The 20,512-nt window shown below is 37.6% G+C and overlaps 1 protein-coding gene across 5 annotated transcripts in view; it reads right to left on the bottom strand.

The window, feature by feature from the left end:
• LOC149087125 (kelch-like protein 17) overlaps positions 1-20,512 on the bottom strand; it is an 86,989-nt gene that overhangs the window by 22,513 nt on the left and 43,964 nt on the right. For 4 of the 5 annotated variants that reach the window (XM_089231377.1, XM_089231375.1, XM_089231378.1 and 1 more), the window contains exons 2-5: positions 12,360-12,598; positions 10,013-10,134; positions 8,949-9,170; positions 2,464-2,580 (exon numbers count right to left, since the gene is read on the bottom strand). In XM_089231377.1, coding sequence (XP_089087503.1) covers positions 2,464-2,580; positions 8,949-9,170; positions 10,013-10,134; positions 12,360-12,598 — 700 coding nt within the window. Of the gene's footprint in view, positions 1-2,463; positions 2,581-8,948; positions 9,171-10,012; positions 10,135-12,359; positions 12,599-19,943; positions 20,031-20,512 lie in introns of those variants that run through there. The other variant, XM_089231376.1, reaches the window with a different exon arrangement.

Raw genomic sequence — 20,512 nt, 5'->3', positions numbered from 1 at the left:
TGCATTTCGGAAAAAAGTGGAAAAGTTCCATTTTGAAAATAAGCTCCTGAAATCTCGACTTGATTAATATATAAGTAGAATTTGATCTTTTTTTTTTTCTGCACAATTTAGCGACTTCTTTAAACTTCGCACATTCGTATGCACTCGATATTCGCTCTAAGCCAGACATTTCGAAACTTTATCCTCAGAAATTTAAATATCTCCAGTTCGATCTTCAAATACCTCAAATATTGCCGTAACACTCGTTGAAAAATTATCCCTATCGCCATATTAGACAAAATTTAATTTCCTAAAGAATCTTTTGATTAACGAGAAGACTAATGATCTCATCGGAACTGAAGATGATACGGAATTCTGGGATAATTTCTATCGAATTGGGTACATGCAGGCAGGCGCGGATCCAGAAAGGTGATAGATATACTTTTCAAATAATGTCATTTAGCCCAGGGGCTACTGTTTTTCGTCTTCAAATTCCTTGCCATGAAGGTCTGTCTGTTGATTTGGCAGAAAATGAGAAAAGGTAAAATGTCTTTAGGGAATAGTGGGGCCTGCTTTTGTCAAAATGCAAAAAAAAAAATTAGACTCCGTAAACTTGACTGGTATGGGATCGCTGCATGTAGTATGTAATCATTTTCTTTGCTGCCTTTCTAAGTTGTTTTTTTTTTGGTAGGGGATTGAGATTTCCTCAAAAACCTTCTTTCCGCAGAGAGCAGGCATCATGATATTGCACTTCATAACAACTTACGAATGCTTAATAACTCATGAATAACCAGCAAAATACCGAGTAGTGATCGCGCCCGACTTTGGTATACTAATTTTTTCAATGTCTTCATACACATTATTCATAATCAAGTATATTTGTCATAGACTAAATGCCTTTCTACGACCTGGTTGTTGAAAATTTTTATCTATCTTGCTTATTTTTCAAAATAACACAGAAGTTCCTAAATTTTCCACCAGGTGTCGTTCTAACCTTTCTTATCATTTGCCGCGTACCCATACTGCTATACTACTACACTATTTTCATGATTCTATCTGCCATATTTCAAGAGTTATTCAAGATTTTACGTACATTTTCTAATGTTCTTTATTTTCCTAAGATTCCTCCCGGGCATCCCAAAATGATTGTAAGAGGCTGTGCATATGCCGCTGTAAACAAGATCTTCAAATGGTCATAACTTTAGAATGAATGAAGATAGAGCGATAGAAGAAGTGTTAAGGTATACTAAATCGGACATGCGCTACACGAAAATAACAACTGAAATGCTACCACCTGGTGAAAAATTCTTGAACTTTTCACTTTGCCTTGACAAATCAACGGGCTTTGAACAAAATTACAGATTAAATTCGTGAAATTGTATTTAATTTGATTATGATACATAAAACTTACTCAGAATGCGTTCATTGATTGTCAAATCTTTTAACATTTAATTCCATCCACCACCATTATTTTCAACTATCGATGTCTCGGAAAATTTTCTTCAAATGTTGCGGGGGTTAACTTTTTTTTTTCGGTGTAAAATTGGGATTTGAAAATGCAACCAATTTGCATTCTTTAACAGTAAACCGCATAAAATCTTTAATTCTCACTTTTCTTCAAATTATAATTTCAAAATGGTAAGACTACATATTACAACTGAATTAATGTCGATAATTTTCCATGTACAACTTTTTAACTCTGAAATGCTCCATAGAATTTTATTACTTTTGGACACTCTCTGAACCTCTTCCCGTGCAAGAGCTCAGTTGAGAATAATTGGTGGAAATGAATTCCAGCACCCTCTATTCTTTCCCTCACCTCATCCCTGCCTCCCCCCCCCCCCCGTTTGCATGGGGAAATGGAAAAAGCGAGTTTAAAACCCGCTTCAAGGATTTTCACCAAAACCAGTTTACATGGGCCGGCATTTTTAACCCCACTTTTTCAGATTTCGTCAGAGGTCACGTGTGTCGGCCGGTTCAATTCGTCGCCTCAAAGGATTATATGAAAAGAGGTTACACTCCCCAAAAGTATCCCCAACAAAGAAGAGGCAATTGTCGTCCACAGCGGGTGCTAGAACTCCCAATGCTATCCCAATATTGCACATGTAAACGGGACTACCGAGAAGCTTCATTGCCAACCCTATAAACATGAATCGATTATTTTTCTTTACCGGTTTGACGAATAATATATAGAAATTGTTGATTATAAAGTTGAATATGAAAAATATGTGAGATGAATATTTATAGTGATAATTACCAAAATACAAATAATTTGTAAAATTATCCAGGATTTCAGTAAAGATTATAAATTCAAGTGGAAAATGGCCAGTTTTTATTTTTATAAAATAGTCGGGGATGTCCCGTAAAATACGGGTCACACTGTCATCTTTTTTTTTGCGTCCATTATTTTTTTAGGGCTTAGTATATATCCACTGTTCAACGAAACCTATTTAACAGTATAAAAACTTATTACGTGCTACTCACCTTCCCAAGATACCTTTCTCTGTTGCCACAATCGTGCCTTATCCAAGTGACTATTGCCTGATAGACTATTTCTTCAGAGACTACGTTCAGCTGATCACTTGATATCAGGTCACGCACCTTCATAGAGAAATGAATCGAATAAAACAAAAGACATACATGTATCCCTCTCGTTATACACGTCGTAGACAATATCCAAAGCCCGACCAATTAAGAATTAGGAAATTGGCCTTAATATACGCAGAGTGCGTCAGAACTTCGTTAAAAAATTGAAAATTAATTTAAAATGGGCGTGATATAGCCCATGTCTAAGATACTCGACAAAGAATGTCTAGAGGTGTCGTAAGTTCGGTACCAATTCGTTTTGTTAGAAACTTTCCCGACACGGAGGGGCAACAGAAACGGCGGCAACATGACCACAGAAAAAGATTGCTACAGTAGGATGTCCCACACAGAGGGGTTAGCGCACCGTCTCGATGAAGGGGGGGGGGGGAGGAAAGTCAAAATAAATGCCGTTCGGAATCGGCAATAAATTGCAGGTCCCGGTCTAATCAGCCCTCGTGTGCAGAAAATGATCAGTGATCAAAAGGGGAAATTTAAAAAAAAAAATAAATAAATAATACAATTTGTGTACGAATGGGATCAGAGAGAGATTAGAATTTTTTTTAATAAGAACAAAGTTCGTAAGTCGTCTGTAGATGGCGCTGACATGTGCTATTCTTCCCTGATTTATGGAAATCAGGCTGTCAGACAGTGGTGGTCGATGAATGCATATCGATTATTCATTTGATGCTGGCAGCCTGATTTGCATTTTCTAATATTGCATCCATCTATTGGTGACAATTGAAATTATTTTATCCCTTATTTAAAAAAAAATGACAATCTGATTCATCACCATTTGGTACTTTTTAATTAATTTTGAAAGTTTTAACGAACTTTTGGCGCACCTTGTACATCGAAGTAATATATTTCCTCGAGAGAAATACAGTAAATTGGAATTCCAAATACGGGACATATCCAATTATCGCAAAAAATAACGCCAGAAGTCATGGCCCCCACATAGGGGGGGAGGGGGTTGACAGACTCTATCCCTGGGGCCCGAGACGGTTATCATAATTTTTTTGCTTTTTCACGCTATAAATTAACTGCAGAAGGGGCCCGTTAAAAAGTCTGACCGAGGGGACCGCAAAAGATTCCAGCCTAGGGGCCCCGCTACAGGATGTGGGGGCCATGCCAGAAGTTGCCAAATATTGCTGAAATTACGGAAAAATCACAATGACGGGAAATTGAAGCATTACTGCAAATTGCAGTGGATTAAAAGGAATTCCATGAAATAAAACGTTCACCAACACAAATATGGTAGATTAATATTCTTATTTATAATTGTAATTATCATAATACAATTTATGTGTGGGAAAATAATTTCAATATTTGACTTTTTTTCAATAAAGAATAAAAATTCAAGTAGGCTTCGTGTAAAAAACGGGAAGAATCGGGCAAAAAGTGTCCCGTCGGCCAAAAAAAAAACCGGGATTGTCCCGAGAAATACGGTGACCCTACACTGACAGTGGTCACCGTACCCTTTCCGCATTTTACTGGCCTACCGTTGAACCTAGAGGCACATCTTCAGCTGGAAAAAGCATTTATATAGAACTCAGATACGTCATTCGTGTTGCAAGGGATTACATTGTTATTAAAATATAAAAATTTTATTTTTATACGGACACCCTGTCCTCAAAAACCCAATTAGAAAGTTGTTGCTAAAAAGTTGATTCCAAGTAGGGTGACCATACATCCCGGGACAGTCCCGGTTTTCTTTCTTTTTCTGGCTGTCCCGACTTTTTGGCAAAAGCATCCCGGTTTTTCCCGTTTTTTACATGACGCCTACTTGGATTTTTATTCTTTATTGAAGTCAAATATTGAAATTATTTCTCAACTCATAAATTATATTACGATAATTACAACTATAAATAAGTACGTTAATCTCCCACATTTGTCTTGTTGAACGTTTTTATTTCGTGGAGTTCATTTTAATCCACTGCAATTTGCAGTAACGCTTAGTTTCCCGCCATTGCGATTTTTTTCAAATTTTAGCAATATTTGACAACTTTGTGCACTTTGGCGATAACTGGCGATGTCCCGTATTTTGAATTCCAATTTCCCGTATTTCTCTCGAGGAAATATGGTGAGCTTAATTCCAAGTGCAATATTTTCTGAGATATTTGAATTCCAAAACTGGTGAAAGTTGGAAAACAACAACATAAACTAACGGTCATAGCTCTTTTCCCTCATTTAATGCTGTTTTTTTAAAACTTCCTCTCCCCCCCCCTTTTTTTATTAAAATCAAATACCTCAGTGAATATTGCACTTGGAAACGTGGGAATTTTTTTGTTGGCCTCAGGAGGAGACAGGACGACAACTTTCTAATTGGGGTTTTTTTTACACAAGGGGGTCCTGAAAAATTAATTCTTATGTTTCAGTAACTATACACAACCCTTTGTAATATGAATGACGCGCGTGTCAGAGTTCTACACTTTATTTGGACGATTTTTCTATTTAGAAGTAAGCCTCCAGAATCAACGGTTCGCCATCAAAATGCGGCAAAGGGGAATCAAGTAATCACCCTCTGTATACGAAGTGTGACGACTATGGAATAGTTGGGTAATGATAATATCATGTTTAATTGTAATAATTGTTGTAATCTTCATCTCCACAAATAACCAGTCTCTCAATGAATCTTGTATTGACAAGTGGAGAGAACATTTCTAATAGCATGTGGCCATCTGGTTGGCCCATGTCATTCACGAGCCATTAGTTGATTGTTGACGCCGTCCATGTACGGTGCCTTTCAACATATATATACGCTCCAAGGTTGAAACATACCATCTGCATCCATAGCTTAGATGGTAGAGCACTCGTCCGGCGAGCGAGAGACCGGGATTCGAGTCGCCGTGGGGGCAGTGATGAATTTTCTTCCTTGTAATCTTCATCTCCATAAATAACCAGTCTCTCAATGAATCTTATATCATGTTTAGTCTGCCTTTCAGGTATCACCGCCAAGTGGAAACTACCACAATGATAAACTACTTCAAAAGTTTATGTTATTTTTCTCTTCATTCTCTCTCTCAGCACCTCCTCCCCCACAATCCCTATTACCTTCCTGATACTGTATAAGCTTCGGATTAAGAGTAACTCGGTCGTTTTCCGATTGCTTCATGTTGTCATGCTTTTTGACGGATCTCCCAGGCTGACTTTTAATGGAACCCATTGATTTTTTCTTGCAGATGTATAGAGCAAAATTAAATAGATATCAGGGCGCTCCTAGACCCAGTCACATATTTTAGGGATCATGGGCCCCCTAGAAAGGTAGAGCTGACAGGGCTCCAACCACGATGGGTCTTGTCATTTTTTTCTTTGTTCTTTTTCACACTATAGAGGGCCCGTGAAAAATGTGACCTGGGATCCGACCAAAGATCCCAGCCTTGAGACCATGCTGGCCAACCGACCGATAGCCCACTTCATTTCCCAAGGGATCCGGTTGCATGATGTGTGGTCATGGAAGGGGAGACATGCGTATGCACATTGAAGTAAGTCCCAAAATATTTTTCTTATCAAGCCGCAAAATTTTTTTCTGACTAAGCAATTTTTTTTTCTTGCGATTAGATTATTGCATTTTTTTTCCTGATTAAGCTGCAGAATTTCTTTTCTGATGAAGTCATAAAATGACCAAGTCCATCCCTGATTTAAAATTTCATGAACTCTGAAAAAGTGTCCTTCACCCCGTTGCTCACAGGGAGTACACGATATAAAATTGAATTCCTGTGATTGCTTATTTTGGTATGAGGCTATATCAGAGAGTCGACATATGAGTGCTCTTCTACCGATGCTAGTGCACATCAGGTGCTCGTGACTCGAAAAAAGTCCCCGGACTAAGGAAACATTTCTACGTATCACCGCTGTTCTGAGAGACGCGCATTCGCACAACATTTTTTTTTTCTTTTTAGCATTTTAAATAAAGCTATACTGTATGTACATTACATTCCTTTATTTATCTTGCTTTTGTGTCTGATCTTTTTTCTTGTTTAATCAGTCCGAGTAAATACAGATGCAAGACGGGATGTAGAGAGTTTTGTGTACGAAGTCTCATAATCTCTCCCACGTCCTCTAGCTTTTCCTTTTCTTTCTCCTCCTCCTGCAACAACAGTACAGTGGCGTATATATTTCTCGGCAGCGAGCGGCACAGCTGTTGATACGAATTGTATTGACGTCAGTGACGGAAAATGAGCAGCAATTATTTGTTCTCAGCACTGCCTTGTAATGAAAAAGGCCGTCCATTGTTCAGAGAGTAAAAGGGAGCACCGTGGAGGATCTCGTGTTCCGTCTCTCTCTCTCTCTCTCTCGATGTATCGATCATATGATCTCATATATTGTACTCTTTCCCATCTACTATAGTGAGCATCAACTTCTTTGGAGTAGCGAGCACTGTCTATGTATGAGGATCATCAGAAGAAATCTACCCTCACGCAGAATCGCTGGAAAATGCTAAAACTGAAATCTGCACATGGACGGAGATACGGGGGGGGGGGGCATGGGGGCATGCGTCAAAGGTGGGCCCGACCAACACCTTCTAGAGCAATACCTTCTGCTTTAGAAGGTATTGGCCCGACTGATCTAATGTATATGAACTGACATCATCATCATCATGCCCTCACCTACTTTCAAGTCTATCTCCGCCTATGAATCTGCACATTGCCTATTCTTGAATGCCACTTGTATCGAATATTTACATTAGTTGCGATGCAACGTGAACTTTAATTTAGGTTACTTGCTGAAAGTAATTGGATTATAAGGAATTTTCCACAAATCAATAATTCGATTACTTTCTGTCATCTGATTATTTTGAGAATAAGCCAGCCGCATTAAGCGAATGAAGTAAGACGCGTGTCTGATGTAAAACAAGAGAAATAAGGCTTGAGCATAACACACGTAAAAACACTGAAGGAAATAATCAAATGACAGAAAATAATCGAAATATCAATTTGTGGAAAATATCAAATCATTCAGCTACTGTTCAACGAGTAACTTAAACTACAGCTCACTGCATCATGGACATCTTTCTGAATTTTCATGACATTCAACTGAAATTTTCATTTTTCAAGTTCAAGTTGCACTATGTATCTGGCACAAATTATAAAAAAAAAAAAAAAAAAAAAATTCACATTTCCTGCGCATGCGCAGTTAAAATAATTTACTCACATCTCATCGAATACTAAGTTGTTACACTTTGAATTTCTGTACAGAATATCACATGCACGGTGTCAAGTTTCGTAAAAAATTGGTCGAAAAATCTGCGTTTTCTAAGCAAAAAATACGTGCGATGAAAATTTGAATTTTTATAAAAAAACATTTATACAGTATCTTCGTGAATATACGCACTACTTTTACGAAAAATGCATGCCAGTATTGCACAATGCAAGTACTATGATATTTTGTGAAAGTTACAAATTATTTGCAGCTTTTTATGGCAAAGGGTTGATCAATTGTTCTTTCTTTTTCAATTTTTTGTCAATTCCCCCCATAAGGAACATACTTCACCAAGTACGCTCTAGAAAGTGCGAGTTCAAGTATTACCGTACTCCCCCTTCCCCCGCATTAGGTCATGCACATAGTGAGGCGACCAAGAGGTGCGGGAGTGCATAACAGAGACTAGCGACGAAAACTATTGTATTGTTTGTTCTACCCGCACGTATTCGAGAAACGAGGCTAAAAAGAGAAAGAGGCCACTCAACGAGGTGCGGGAGTTGAACAAAAATGTTTGTTCTCAACTGCTGATTTTCGCTATCTGCTGATTGGTCCATTTCTCCCTTTTCCCTCTTATCCTCTTCTGCGGAGGTACCCTTACAATTTCAGAACCCCTCCGGCCATTTTCTCTATCTTCCTCCTCTTTTAGTACGAGCGGACATCTCTTCCTGCACCCCATGCATTTTTTCTTCCCAGTCGCAATTTTTTCTTGGACCTCGTACCTCTTCACTCCCCTATAAACGCATCCTCAGCCGGCATGCGCGAAACTCGGGAGACACCAGCTTTTTGGATGTTGGGGTAAGGTTCGTTCCTGCATGCCGGGGAAATGAGGTTTAATAAAGGTCACAAAAAGGAAATTTTGCAGATATTGGATTTTTAATATAACGATATTTAAGAATTTCCTAGAATCTGTGACTCGGTATTCCCGGCATTCTGGTCTCCCCGGCTGTTTATCGGTTGCCGGCTAAATGCGGGAGAATACGGTATGTTTACATGCCGGGAATTAAAGAACAGTGTGGCACCGTAGCTCATTTCCTTAAAACCGTCAGATGGTCATAATAAAGTGGCCATTATATGATCCCACTTGTCTTCATTCGAGAAGATTGTACACGTTCAACTGAAGCACTCTGTATATACTAATGGGGTCAAGTGAAAGAAAAAAAAGATCAAAATGCATTGATACTCACCTCACAGAAAGGCAGTAATAAAAATTCCTCGGTGATGGCAACCTCTTGGAAATTCTGTAGGGCGTATTTGTGCGACTTCCGATGCAGTTCCTCGCAGGAATGTGCGTCGGCGAAGCTCCTTATGCCAAGGCAGTTCGAAGGATGAAGCTGTCTCAGGAGGAATTTGCAACACGCTTCCCTGACGCTCGGGATCTGGAGGAGACTGGCCACTGGAAGCAGCACCTGGATGCATTGATTCAATCCGTGAGAACAAGAAACCAATATTGATAATATAATGCGATAATTTTGAGCCCAAGCAGCGTTCTTATTATGCAGTATGGCGATTTGGAGTGATCACAGAGAACATGATGCAAATAACAGCATATATGTGTACAGGGTGTCCCTTAAATTCGTAAATTGTTTAAAAATTCATAAAAATCGAAGGAATTGGTATATTTGAATGCAGTTTGCGAAAAAGTTATTCTTACGAAAGATTTTTTTTTTCGTTTAGAAAAGAAATAGTCCTAATTTTTGACGATAGAGAGCGCTGCACCAAAGCAAACCAGGAGTGATAGGACCTGAACCATTTTTCAATATTTTGTGCGAGCGAAACTTTTAGAAAGCTTCAGCCGATGATTGGAGGCTGAGGTAAAATAACTTCGCCAATAGTGCTTTATCCACCAATGTCAACATCACATTAAAAAATCTTATATAGGCGTCAGCAGCAGGAAAATTAAGAAATGAGCTGTTAATCGTGTACCCTGAATTTTTATAGGACTCTGATTTGCATATTTCCAGTGATTTACTTTCGTGAAGTGCCCCCTATAGACAAAAATTTAAACTAATTCTTTCCCGTACTATAAAAAAAATAATATCCTTCTTTTTGCGAGGATAACTTTTTCCCCAAAACCGCATTCAAATAAACGAATTCCTTCAATTTTTGAACTATTTACGAATTTATGGACCATCCTGTATATATAGCACTAAATATTTCTTCAATTTATCAGTGAAATCTCAAACATTACTAGGTTTAGACTCGTTAACGAAGCTCACCTAACTCTGATTGGTATCATCAACTAACTCACCTGCACGTTATCTTCAGAGATCAAAATCTCTCCTGTATAAGCGAAGTCGACGAGCAACTGAAGTGCCACTGGATCGACGTCGTGCATTGTGATGGCCGCCTTATCCTTTTCGGACATCTCACCTGGGATAAGAAAAAAAAAAAAGATTATGAAATTTATACCGTGATACGGAGGGGTTGTACAATGAGTTTTTTTTTCAACTTATAGGAATCTGTGGAGCAACCTGGGATTGTTCTGGAACTTGGTTTTTAGGATATTCGAACCATTTCTGAAGAGGAGAGAAACGCAGTTCAAATTTTCATCACCAGGTTTAGTTTAAATTTATGAAGATTTTCTCAGCAGTGGCTTAAAAAAGATTGATAAAGTGACGAGACATGATTGAAAACAAACTATTCAGATTTCACAAAAAAAACATTCATACAGAGTGGTCCGAAACTCCACCGACAAACTTCTAAGGCTGATCCTACACAACAAGACAAAATAACCTTTGCGATGGAGCTTTGGGTCGAGACCATTATTTCGCCGGTAACGACGTTGGCAATTGGAGAACCGCTACGCAAGCAGCATCATATCCAGGGCGGTAGATTGGCCGTAGTGGACATGTGCTACACCATCCACATTTCATTTCATTTCATTTCATTTCATTCCGTGCACCGCCCAGGCTCTATCGACCATTGTACACCATCCACAGTACAAGGCCTCCGCGCGAAGCTCGTGGCGTCGCTGAAGGTCATCTCACCTATAGCATTGGATATTTTTTGTAGTATATCCAATGGCTATAGGTGAGATGACCTTCTTCAGTAATGCCACGAGCTTCGCGCGGAGGCTTTCTGCTATAGGTGGTGTTGACCTGTGGCATGGCTTGCACGCTCCCGAACATGAATCCAATGGACAACTTTTTCGGGGGCCGACCTGAAATCATTAGTCTACGACACACCAGTACACTCAGTAGAAGAACTTTTTGCCATGATTCTGCTGCTGGCAAGATTAACTCAACATCGGGTCTCTGCGAGCAGGGGCGCGCCCTTCCTTCATTCGCCGCTGTCGGTTGTGCAACAGTACCCTCGGATGCCACTTTGAGCAGCAGCTAGGTTTAGCGTTCGCATAGCCTGTTACATCGAGGAGCAATTATACCACCCTGTATGAAGAAGAGCACGCTCCGTCGGGTGAAGTGTTATTATGAGAAAACAGTAACAGCATTATGTAGCAGTAACAGCTTGTTCTTCAACCTGAGGTCCTCAGACTCCTGGGGTTCCATGAATACTTTCTAAGTGACCCACGGAATTATTTTCATTTACTACCATTGCATGAATGTGAAACCGTTTGCTGCTGTGAAATTATTATTCATTACTTAATTTTTTTACGATATGAAAATTATAAAAAAAAATAATACATTTTGGACTTTATATTGGGAGTGGTGGCTTGACATTAGTCTTTCCTACAGGGTTCCGCAAAGCATTGACTTTTACTGCAGGGAGATAGGGGGGCATAAGAAAGGGAAACACTGGTATAGCTCATGATGAAGTTCCAAGAAACTGATAACTTAGCATCAGGAGGAGAACTTAATATGATTGCTAATGTGATTTCCAGCTTTGCAGATTCTCCTAAAAAATTTGGTTTCAGAAACAATGTTCATAAGTTGCCCATATAATAAATAATTGCCAATAAATAAATAAATATATAAAAGATAGTATAACATGACGTGTGACTGAAATTTTTTAACCCTTTACGTGGTTTCTAAATTTTCCTGATCCGCATTATAACCGCCACATTGGAAATGAAAGCGTACTAAGAACCCGAGATATTTGGGATGTATACCGAAATGAAGCAGATCAAGTTTGATGAGATATCTCGGGATTGCCGCTGAAAAGGCTTGATATGATACTTCATGTCACTTGATCTCGCTCCGTTGATATATACATGCATACGTATAAACTTGTCCTTTACACAGGAAGCTAACACATTGAGAAAATTGTTTTCACGAAAATAAATGTTTGGTGTTTTCATTTACGTTTTTTAGGCCTTAAAGCGCCAGATTTTTTTGTCTTTTGGTTGAAATTTAGAGTACGTGTTTGGTTTTTCACCGGAAATCTCTTTTCCATATGGCCAGAAGGCCAAAAATTCCAAGTTTCGCAAAAAAATTGATAGCTGGAGTGTTCTCCACAGGCCTGTAAGAGATGGGAGCTTATTTTAATATCCCCTCTGTACTTGACATGGTTTTTGAGAGAAAAGCTCTTGTAATAAAACATCTCGCGGTAAGATCACTAAAAAGACCATAAAAAAAGCTATCTATCACTGCTGTCGGGAATTAAGTGACTGTATTTCAAACGTTTCGGAATACACTTACAGTTGAACATGGCGTGGAAATAAGCGCTGCAGGCCGCGAGGACAACTTTGTGAGCCGTTATAGTCTCTGCTCCGGCCCTCAAGCTGACGTCGCATAGCTGACCCTTCTGCCGCATGCAGTTCATGGCGTGGAAACCGGTGCCCTGGTGCTCGGGATTCACGTGGTGCACGTGATGCAAACGTATGTTCGACGTTATCGTCTCCATTACGTCTGCCTCCATAGGCACGTGACGACGGCCGCTAAGTAAAAAAAGCAGTGAACAGATAGTTATGATTTGATCAACGAAAAAATAAATACATCACATGTTTAAAGTCATTTGAAAAAGATTCATATTTGAAAAAGATCATATTCTGATTATTGATATTCTCTGAAGATTCACCCGAATATTTACTTTGGTTCATAGACAATGAAACAAGAGAAATGAGTTTTAGAAAAAATTCATGGCTGGATCCGTGAATGAAGGCGACTTCCATTTCTAGATACATTAGAAAGTGCCTTTATCTAGGGGGTACCTACCTTGCCACGAGTAGGGCCACCTCCAACCTTGGCTGCCACACCACGAGGTATGGATCCGAGCACCTTGAGGAGATATGATGACGGTATTGCTTGCCGAACATCTACAATTCAAGTAGGATCACAATTGTTGAATAATCTCTTGTGGGTCTACTCCTATCCCCATAGTGCTCCAAAAGTGCTCAATATGATATTCAAATCCAGGATTCTAGGCGGCCCAATTTCAATTGCAGAGAAATCCACGGAGGTCTTCTCGAACCAAGCAACAGAATCCTCTTTCCTGTTGGCACACTCCGTGCCCATTAGGATGTATCATAGACATAAATGGATGTAGACGATCAGCTAGCAGCTGCACGAACAAAAAAGTAGGCATGCATCACACACACACACACACACACAAACCCCTAGATACTACTACTTAACCGAACATATACAATTTACCCCGTTCACATTCCTCTGAGGAATTTCTAAGGAATCGGTACACGCCGGAACGTGTTGTGTGAGTGTATGAATAGGCATGGTCCTAACACGTATTTATGTTTTTAGAGTTGCGTTTGTTTCGGTTTCTTGCTAGTGCTGCCATCTTTCATCCGTATTTTGAAATAAAGGTGGTAAATACTTGAATTTTCATGTTATGTAAGTGTTGTATTGAAGGTCTGTCTGCTCTCTGCGGGGAGAATTTTCGAAATAAGAAACCGGCTCTCATCCACGCCTTGACGTTGGAAAACCGCAGAAAACCAACTTCACAGGACCACCACTGTATGTCAACGGGTCCTCAAGATGAGAGTCAAGCGCAATGCCCGCACGACCACACAGCGACCCTCCTGGACACTGCATCTAAGCCAGGGTTCTTCAACCTTTCCAGAACTACTAAACCACGAATGCACCTCGTCCATATTCCTCTGCGGAACTTCTCTAACGAATTGGTACCTGTTGAAATGTAACTAGTAGTGAGGTGTCACGATTGAATAATTGTAGATAACCGTAATGACCTTTTTAGAGCTTCGGACAGGTGAAGAAATTGTTGCGGAAAGGCAAAAAATAAATAAATGGGGGGGGGGGAATAAATGCAGTGGTATAGTAATAATTTAAGGACTGCCACACACAAAAAATAATTAAATAGGAGGAAAAAAACAAATGCAGTTGAATCCCGTTTTAACGAATACCGTTATAGCGAAAATCTCGTTTTAACGAACACTTTTCTAATCCACCAGATAAGTTCACATAGAAACAATACAAAAAACCTGGAATTCGTTTGTAACGAAATTTCGTTATAACGAAGTGATTTCTCCGGTCTCTTGGAGTTCGTTATAACGGGATTTGACTGTAGTAGAAATAATTCACGGATTGGTAAAAAATGAATGAATAGGAAAAGATTACTCTAGTTATAATAATTTGGAGACCGACAAATCAATGAAGAAACAATTCACAGACCTTCTGACGGCTAAGGCCGGGATTACACTGTAAAAGTAGTACACTTGTAAAAGTGCTTTTTTGTATAAAACTTGAAAAATACAACCAATGAGCTGATCGATTACTTTCGAGAAAATGCAACCGATCAGTTTATTGGTTGTATTTTTCAAGTTTTGTAAAAGCATTTTTACAAAACTTTTATAGTATAATCCCGGCCTAAGACCGAAATAAAAACTAGTATAGCTGGGAATATTAATACACAAAAAAAATATTTAAATGAAATCTAAAATTATGAATTAGACGAAATGTTTTTGCTGTCCGTGGGGCCACACAACGGTTGAAGAACACTGATCTGAGCTATCTAGCAATATCGCTAAAACTAGTATTGCACTATAAAAATTCTTTTATAAAACTAGACAAATGCATTTAATAATCTTATCGCTTACATTGGAGCAAACACACCTATAAGCACATTGGTTGCATTTTTCAAGTTTTATAAAAAGGAATTTCATAAACTGTTATAGTGTAATACACCAGCTTAGAGCTAAATTGCTCTCTTCTTAGCAATACAGCCCTTAATAATGAAGAGCTTGTGATCTTACTTCCCATCCTATCTAGAATATCTAGAAGGAATTAAATGCATTTGATGGTTGGCACACACACACACACACACACACACACACACACATATCGAAAGTGAAATATCGCCATGAGAAAAATCTGAAGAGGAAAGTTAGTACAGTCGAACCCCGATTTAAAGAACACCGATTCAACTAATTCCTCAATTTAACGAATTTTGTTTTCTGAAATTCGGGCGAAAATAGAGGTTAAACCGCTATTTAACGAACAAAAAAAACCTCGCTGCAACGAATATGTTTTTGAACTACCCAAAATGCTTTTTCTCATTTCTAGTTAATCAAAACCGCAATCCGAAAAGATTTGGCTTCTCAGAAATTAACCTTTAGCTCTTCTTTAGAAACAAAAAAAAAGGGAAAAACAGGAATCTGTTCTCTTCGTTTTAGTAAAGGAGACAATAAAGCCATTCAGAATGTACTTGGGAAAGTTTCAGCGATCGGTGGTAACACCAATGTTGTGAAACATTGTGCACATGTGCAGTCCGCATGTTTGTATTTCAGGAAAAAAATAAAATAAAGTTACTTCAAGTTAATGTTTTGTCTCGAAAAGAAAAGAATGGCAGGACATCTGAAGAAGAAACATTTTTCGATTAGCGGAAAAATGACAATTTCGACAGAATTTGATAAAAACGCCGCCTGGCAGTCGAGTGGTTAGGGAACTAGCTCCTCACTGTGCAGGTCTGGTTTCGAATCCCGGTTCGGGCATGGATGTCTACTAACACTAACAAATTCCCTGGACGGATCATACTGACCCCTTGGGAATACGTGAAGATCATGTTATTATTATTATGTTGGACGTATCAAACTTTTCTATCAAGCAAATTTTTTTCGTGCATCCTTTCTCAAGTTTATGTACTTTTTTTTTCAATTGTTGACAGTAATTAGTTGTAACAGCAACCCCTCAAAGTATCTTTTAAAATTTGCCGTTGTGTTATTTAAATTTGTGTGTGTTTATGCTTGCTCCTGATCAATTTTACCCTGACTTCACGAATAAAATTGTCGATTTCTACCGATTCGTTAAATCGTTGTTCGACTGCAGTTCGATGTTTGGTGTACCCTAATTGCGTGGCACTTCAGTGCACAGTTCAACGCTTCACACGTTTGTGTCGCTTGGAATTTCCCCACGGATTCCAATCTCTTTGGACCACATTGCGATTACGGCAGTTGAAAAGACTACGCTATATTATAGGATATAAACCCCTTACTTCTCTTATATACGAAAACCATGACGCAGAAGGAAATGCATATATAAACAAATGCATATGTACATAAATAATAAATAGGGTACTTAAGTAAATGGAAATGAGGGCGTTTACTACATATTGTGGCGAATTTACATCGGCTATGAGTGTGCTATATGTCGTCTTTATGAAAGACCTGGAGATTAATCATTCGTACGACAATAAAAGCGACAATAAGTAGGAAGGAAGAAAAAAAAATAACTGCTGAGCGAGAGACAAGAAAAATCTCCGAGACGCCATTTCGAAGTCTTACGAAAGAAATTAACCGTTCATTGTTGTACGAATATATTTGGCTTGAACAGGAAATTCTCGAGATAAAAAACATAAAAAATATCTTTTGATCCGAGTATTATTATACAAGAGTCTTATTTTTTTTTTTTTATCCATCGCATTTATCGTTATTAACAAGAGAAAAGTTTCGCAACGTAAAAATCCCTGCATTTCACTCGAGAACTTATCCATTTTCGTGTTATGTATTTAAGAGCATTTTTTCCCTCATTTTCACTCATACGCTTGACTCGCTTTGCGTCTTTACATCATCATGCACAGCCCCCAGAATTTCAAGTCTATTTCCACCTATGTATTGTATTGATTGTTGCCTTTAGTATGTATTGATTGTTGCCTTTAGTATGTATTGATTGTTGCCTTCAGTATGTATTGATTGTTGCCTTTAGTATGTATTCATTGTTGCCTTTAGTATGTATTCATTGTTGCCTTTAGTATGTATTCATTGTTGCCTTTAGTATGTATTCATTGTTGCCTTTAGTATGTATTCATTGTTGCCTTTAGTATGTATTCATTGTTGCCTTTAGTATGTATTCATTGTTGCCTTTAGTATGTATTCATTGTTGCCTTTAGTATGTATTCAGTGGCGTCGGAGCCGGAGGTGCTGTAAGTGCTCAAGCACCCACGATAATTTGTGGCATGAATCCGAGCACCCCCAGAATTGATTCAGAAATTAAAATGACCGATATAAAACTAAAAACGAGCACCCACAGTTTCGAAGCTCTTCCGACGCACCTGTATGTATCCATTGTTGAGCGTAAGTTATTGTTTTATGACACTGATGAATATTCTTACATTTGAAAATCCGTACTCTTGAATTAATAAATATTTGTTGATGATCATCCGTTGCTGTCTTTAATACGGATGAATATTTATTACCGAACATCAGCTGTTGTATTCAATCGATAGACATTCATTTTTGAACTTAATCTGTTGTACTTTATCGATAAATATTGATTGTTGAACATCCGCTGTCGTATTTAATCAATGAATATCCATCCAACCTCCGCTGTTGTATTTAATCGATGACTACCCATTGTTGAACATCCGCTATTGAATTCAATTTATGTCCATTGCTGAATATCACCGGTTGTATCCAATTGATAAGTATCATTGTTGAACACCCGTTGTTGCATTCAATTGAGGAAAATCCATTTGCAGTGCATTTGGTGAATATGTATTTCTGTGTTCAATTTATGAATATCAATTGCCGCATATCTTTATTCAATACATGAATGTTCAACGGTAAACATCCCTTGTTACATTCAGCCAATGCACATTCAGTGGCAGGATTCAACCAGTTCGCATTAGTTCGGTGGAACCGACACCTAATCTTTCGTTGAGCTTGGAGAACCTGTTGTTAAAATGGCACCTGCAGTAAGAATTCTCTGTGAAGTGGGATCCTAGACAGCCTATTACTCCAGTTTCTCCAATGTGTTCACAGATATATCAAATTAAAGAGAACCGCAGAGAGCCATTCTTAAATTTCTTAAATACATGCACAGTGCATATCCCTTGCCTAACAATCAACATTCATCATTTCACGCAAAAATCTGGGAAATAGTACTCACATAGTACTTTCCCCGTCTTAATGAATTAAAATTCTGATCAAAGTGTTTAATCATTAAAACACAAGAAAAAAAGAAAAGATATTCCTCAGAAATGAAATTTTGCAGAAATTAATTAATTTGTTCACAGATCTCTATGATACGTGTGCTAAATATTGCAACAATAAGAATCCATTTCGTTTGTATTAGGCACGGAGAAAACCCATAACTATAATAATTTCAATTGTTCAATCTCGAAGAACCCATTCAAGAACCATGTTGAGCGCATGCGCTAATTAATATTTTAATGGGTTATCGACAGAAAAAGATGACAATAAACTATTCAAATGATGATTTTCATTTTCTTCTCTTATGCGTTCAGATTCACGATTAAATTTTTCTACCGAAAATTTTCTTACTCCCATTTCATTCATTTCCTTTCATGTGTGTTTAATACACGATTTAAATACATTCCGAATAAACACTGCCATACATTTATCATCTCCTTGTACGCTTAGCTGATCCCGAATGAATAATTGAATACGAAATTCAAAATATAAGGAGAAGGAATGATCTAATTCTTTCTTTTGGAGTTAAGAATCTCATTTTTGGGTTAGTTATGCAACATCATTTTAAGCGTTTTTCTCAGCTTAAGAAGAAAATCCCACGAATGTATCCGAAGAATTTCGAGAATAGGATCCTGTTTTTCAATCAAGTTTAGAGAATCTAAAATATACGTCATAAATTTTAAATGTGAGAACAGACCTTAATATTGCATTATTAGGTCATCCTCAAAGTTGTGGGCGTGTTTATTTTTGGAACTGCTGTGCGCCATTTTATCTTGGTAACCATCTTTCATTGAGGAAATGGAAATCCCAAACATGAGAAAATACTGGACATCACAATTATAGTTAAAAATTACAAAATTTTTACATAGGAATGTTAAAAGATATCTATATAAAATTGACAAAAAAAAATGTTTTTTTGATGAAAATACTAAATTAATTAAAATTTAAAACTGAAAATTCAGAAATGATGAAAATTTGAAACTCTGATGAACAAATATTAATTCCAAAACTAATGAAAATTTAGAACTGTTGAAAATTCAAAATGAATGGAAATTCAGAAATGGTTAAGATTTGAAACTAATGAAAGAACTAATTCCCAAAGCTAATGAAAGAAATAATTCTAAAACTAATGAAAATTCAGAATATTTGACCCATTCGAAATTAAGAAATATGAAGAATTGAGACAAAATTTCAAAATGAATAAAAATTCAGAATTGGTGAAAATTTTAAAAATTAATGAAAGAAATAATTTCAAAACTAATGAAAGAAATAATTTCAAAACTAATGAAAGAAATAATTTCAAAACTAATGAAAGAAATAATTTCAAAACTAATGAAAGAAATAATTTCAAAACTAATGAAAGAAATAATTTCAAAACTAATGAAAGAAATAATTTCAAAACTAATGAAAGAAATAATTGAAAATGAATGAGAGATGTAATTACAGAAATTATATAACGAAAATTCAGAAATAATGAGAGAAATTACAAGAAATTTCAAATGATAAAAATTCAGAATTTATAAAAGAAATAATTTTCAGATTAGTAAAAGCCTACAATAATTCTCCCCCCCCCCCTCCTTGTGTTAGGAGCCCTTTTGGCCCAACCATATTAAGACGCCACTGGTGATGCTATCAAAAGCTATATCAATGAGTTTTCGGGGATTCCACTACAACAAATTCAACTACAAGGCCAGAACTTGGAAACACACGAATAATAGCTCAAAATTGTGGCAAAGAAGAACGCTCAGAACTTTAGGGACGCAAATTAAATCGCAAATTTTCGGAAATATCCCCTTTCATAATATTTACTGTAATTTCAAGTCTCTGATTAAAAATTTACCCAAAATATCTAGAATGAATATCATATAAAATTTTCTCTTACCGGAAATTGTGGCCCTGTTTCTGCATGTTCCAGGTTTTCGGGCCTTCTTATTTCTACAACAACTGCTTCCCAATGTTAGAAGGCAGTGCAGTGATAGACGCAGGGACGGACACCGTGTTTGCGACTATTCTTATTGTGCCAATGACCCATTGTCCAGTTTCGAAGCGATTGGTGCGATGAAATCGACAGTCATTATGCACCGAATGAAACAAACACGGAAAGGTCACACTTGATTTCTTTTTTTGATAACCTAATATATTTGAAAATCGAAACCCACTTTAGAATATGGGTGTGAAAAAATAGAAAATAGGGATTCATTGTATTCCCGTTTATTATTATTATTATTTTCTTTTCTATTGAATTGTTTTCTATTTGAAGAGCCTCGAAGACGTTCGATCACGCGATGATGATGATGCTGATTATAAATGGCCTAATTTGCATCGTGTTATTGTGGTGGTGGGTCCTGTGACCCTTACTGATTGTCCGGCCGACGTGCCTGGCATCCAAGAACTGTAAAAAGAATGGTGATCGATGAAATCAGCTGATTCGATTGCTCGTGCGAAGAAGGG

The sequence above is a fragment of the Pholcus phalangioides genome, unplaced genomic scaffold (genome assembly GCF_987345545.1).
Source record: "Pholcus phalangioides strain wild (caught in Gottingen) unplaced genomic scaffold, Ppha-v1.0 ptg000004l_1, whole genome shotgun sequence".
In the NCBI taxonomy this organism is placed as follows: Eukaryota; Metazoa; Arthropoda; class Arachnida; order Araneae; family Pholcidae; genus Pholcus; species Pholcus phalangioides.
This window is presented reverse-complemented; position numbering and strand designations above follow the sequence as displayed.